General features: G+C 38.2%; 1 protein-coding gene across 1 annotated transcript; it reads right to left on the bottom strand.

Annotated features, from left to right (window-relative positions):
- Nucleotides 1-522: 522 nt before the first annotated feature.
- LOC139132288 (uncharacterized) lies at nucleotides 523-1,693 on the bottom strand. Its single transcript, XM_070698677.1, has 3 exons — nucleotides 1,618-1,693; nucleotides 1,227-1,418; nucleotides 523-660 (listed from the first exon to the last, which is right to left on the bottom strand). Exons 2-3 carry the CDS (start codon nucleotides 1,413-1,415, stop codon nucleotides 523-525), a joined length of 327 nt encoding a protein of 108 aa, XP_070554778.1. The 5' UTR covers nucleotides 1,416-1,418; nucleotides 1,618-1,693.
- Nucleotides 1,694-2,625: the final 932 nt, after the last annotated feature.

The following is a 2,625-nucleotide window of genomic DNA, read 5'->3' as shown; positions in this document are numbered from 1 at the left end:
GTTGCTTCGTAGAAATCTTTATGATAGCAGAACAGAGGTAAATTCATTCCATGGCTAAAGTATCATAGTCAGGAGTCCATTGTCAAGTCAACCGATCCCTGGAAATGAATGTTCAATCATGACTGCAGGAGGGGGGGGGCGCTCTGTTCTCGTATGGCTATGCCACTTCTGACATAATATCTCACATGGTTTTGAATGTTATTTCCGAAATGAAATATGAACTGTGCTTTCTAGCATTTTTTCTCCGTGAAAACATGTCAAACTAATGTTACTATTCTTGAATGGGAAACGGAAGTTTCTCCGTATATGCTATGCCTTTTTCTTCGAAGTACTCTTTGAGTATCTGTGCGGCAGCTGAGAGAGGGATTTCACTCAATTTTACAAATATGTCAGTTAAAGAGACATTGAGAGACATCAATATTTCTAGCAAACTCTCACTCGGGGTGTTTGTCGCATTTTCCCTTATGACTTCTTCTTTAATCTCAAAAGCCCTTGCCAGCAGTTTCCAGCCATGGTTTTCTCCTACCATCTCGCCAAGCTGTCTCTTGTGTCACGGTCAGCCGGATACAAAATTGTCCAGCTCGTCGCACTGGCCTCCGATGGCGAATAGAAGTAACAGCCAGGCTGACGTGTTTCCTGGATTGGAAGAAGTCTGTTAGCCTACAGACGAACAAACAAAATTCGAGACAAATATAAATATTTACGCCAGTATGAACACTGAGAATTATTACACCAACCATATGAACAGCGGCCTTTTATTTAGTAATCATGCGAGGAAATTTAGTGTTGTGTATCTCATATGCCTATGCATAGATGATACAACAATAACCAAAACACCGACAAGATTGTCGTAGGGTTATTAACAGTTCTCCCATCATTAGAAACAATGTTATTAAACACTGTTATCAAGTCTTATTTGTCTTGGAAAACTGTGTTTTACTCGGTACATGGCGTAATTGCAAGCACATTGTCTCCGTAGTTCCCCTATATATCGGCCTATGCACTAAATTAATCGGTACGACATAATCAATATAATTTCACAACATGCTTCATATTTACGATGACGGTGATGATGATGATGATGATGATGATGATGATGATGATGATAAAAGGTGATGGTGGTGGTGATGATGATGATGATGATGATGATGATGATGATGACGATGATGGTGAATGGTGGTGGTGATGATGATGATGATGATTGTCATCGTTATCATCAAACTTACCTCTTTTACAGGGACCGTGGGGGTATCGATGACAGCGATGTGCATTTCCACGTGATTTTGCCCGTCTGGTGAATCACCCTGATTAACGTTTATACTGTAAGTGCAAGGACCGGTGTCTTCTCCACATTTGGTCAGCAGGAAACTTGTATTGCTGACACAGATCTCTTGCCAAAGGGCGTCGATATTCATGGTCTGAAAATGCATCAAATCATATGTCGTTATTGAAGAAAGGGCTATTTTACTATTTTATACCCTTTTACAATGAAAAGTTCCGACTTTTAGTTATGCTGTCCCTGACGTTTGTCAACGATATATGTATTTACCTAAATATGGAGTTGCTATGTTTTAAGTAGCAGATATCTGACGATGAATAGACAATAGTATTTATTACCTGATGACTGTGACCCCTGCATTCATAGCCTCCTTGTACATTCAGAATATCAACATGCAGGTCGCTGTCGCCATGGAGAGTATAAACCTTTCTCTTCGAATTCAAGACGCTGAGTGAAATATATATACGTGTTTCAGCGCATGATATAGATCAAATTCTGTGGTAAATGCATGCCACATTCAATAGGGCGATAAAATTAGAGCTAGATGGCTAAAATCAGTATTTGAAGGCTTCGAAATGTTACAACTTAATATCACTGACTGTCAATTCAAAAGTCATAATTTTCTATAAGAGTCATATCAGTACTAGGTTTTGAAATAGATATTTTTATGGCAGATCATTAGAGTTTATTTCCCATCAGTAGTCTTCAGATTTGATTGTAACTTCAAAAAACAACTTATCATAGGGCATCGAAACACTAGCCACTCAAGCAAGTATAAAGTTTTAATCATGTTTTCAATTAGAGACAAATAGTCATACTTTGTTATTAATTTTTCCCTATTTGACATAATGCAATTGTGATTGAGGCACTGTTATGTTTCTGAAACCCTTAGTATTCTCTGGGGTAAAATCCAAAGGATGAGGTACTGCTAGGAATTTTAAATCGTATTGCATCGCCGATACGATGGAGCTATGTTAGAAGATTGCGGTCGCATTCCAGTATCGGCCAAGACATGAGACAATAGAATCAGGCTAGAATCTTTGAATCATGGAATTAAAATGCATGATATAAATATTTAAATGGATAGTTAAAACGTTTGTATGTGCATACAAACGTGTTAATAATCCCATAGTATCTACATATACATGACAATTTATCTCTTTCTCATCAGGATTCGCATTGCCGATGTATACCCTGACCTTTACAGGCATTTTGGCGAATATACGTATGGAAAACCATTACACTTAGCAGTAGACACTCGTGCTGACCATTTAACTGTTGACAGACACATGTGTACTTTGTAAAATGTGTGCTGAAGATGAGACATCTATTCCCATGGATAACCG

Source organism: Ptychodera flava, chromosome 4 (assembly GCF_041260155.1).
Source record: "Ptychodera flava strain L36383 chromosome 4, AS_Pfla_20210202, whole genome shotgun sequence".
Lineage (NCBI taxonomy): Eukaryota > Metazoa > Hemichordata > Enteropneusta > Ptychoderidae > Ptychodera > Ptychodera flava.
The sequence above is the reverse complement of the archived record's forward strand: the minus strand, read 5'-3'. Positions and strand labels throughout refer to the sequence as shown.

What these genes read in the sequence shown, in the direction of transcription:
- LOC139132288 (XM_070698677.1), bottom strand. Translation starts at nt 1,415, where the DNA reads ATGAATATCGACGCCCTTTGGCAAGAGATCTGTGTCAGCAATACAAGT. An exon ending in CCACGGTCCCTGTAAAAGAG is followed by an intron (nt 661 to 1,226) that starts GTAAGTTTGATG and finishes GTTCGTCTGTAG; the next exon opens with GCTAACAGACTTCTTCCAAT.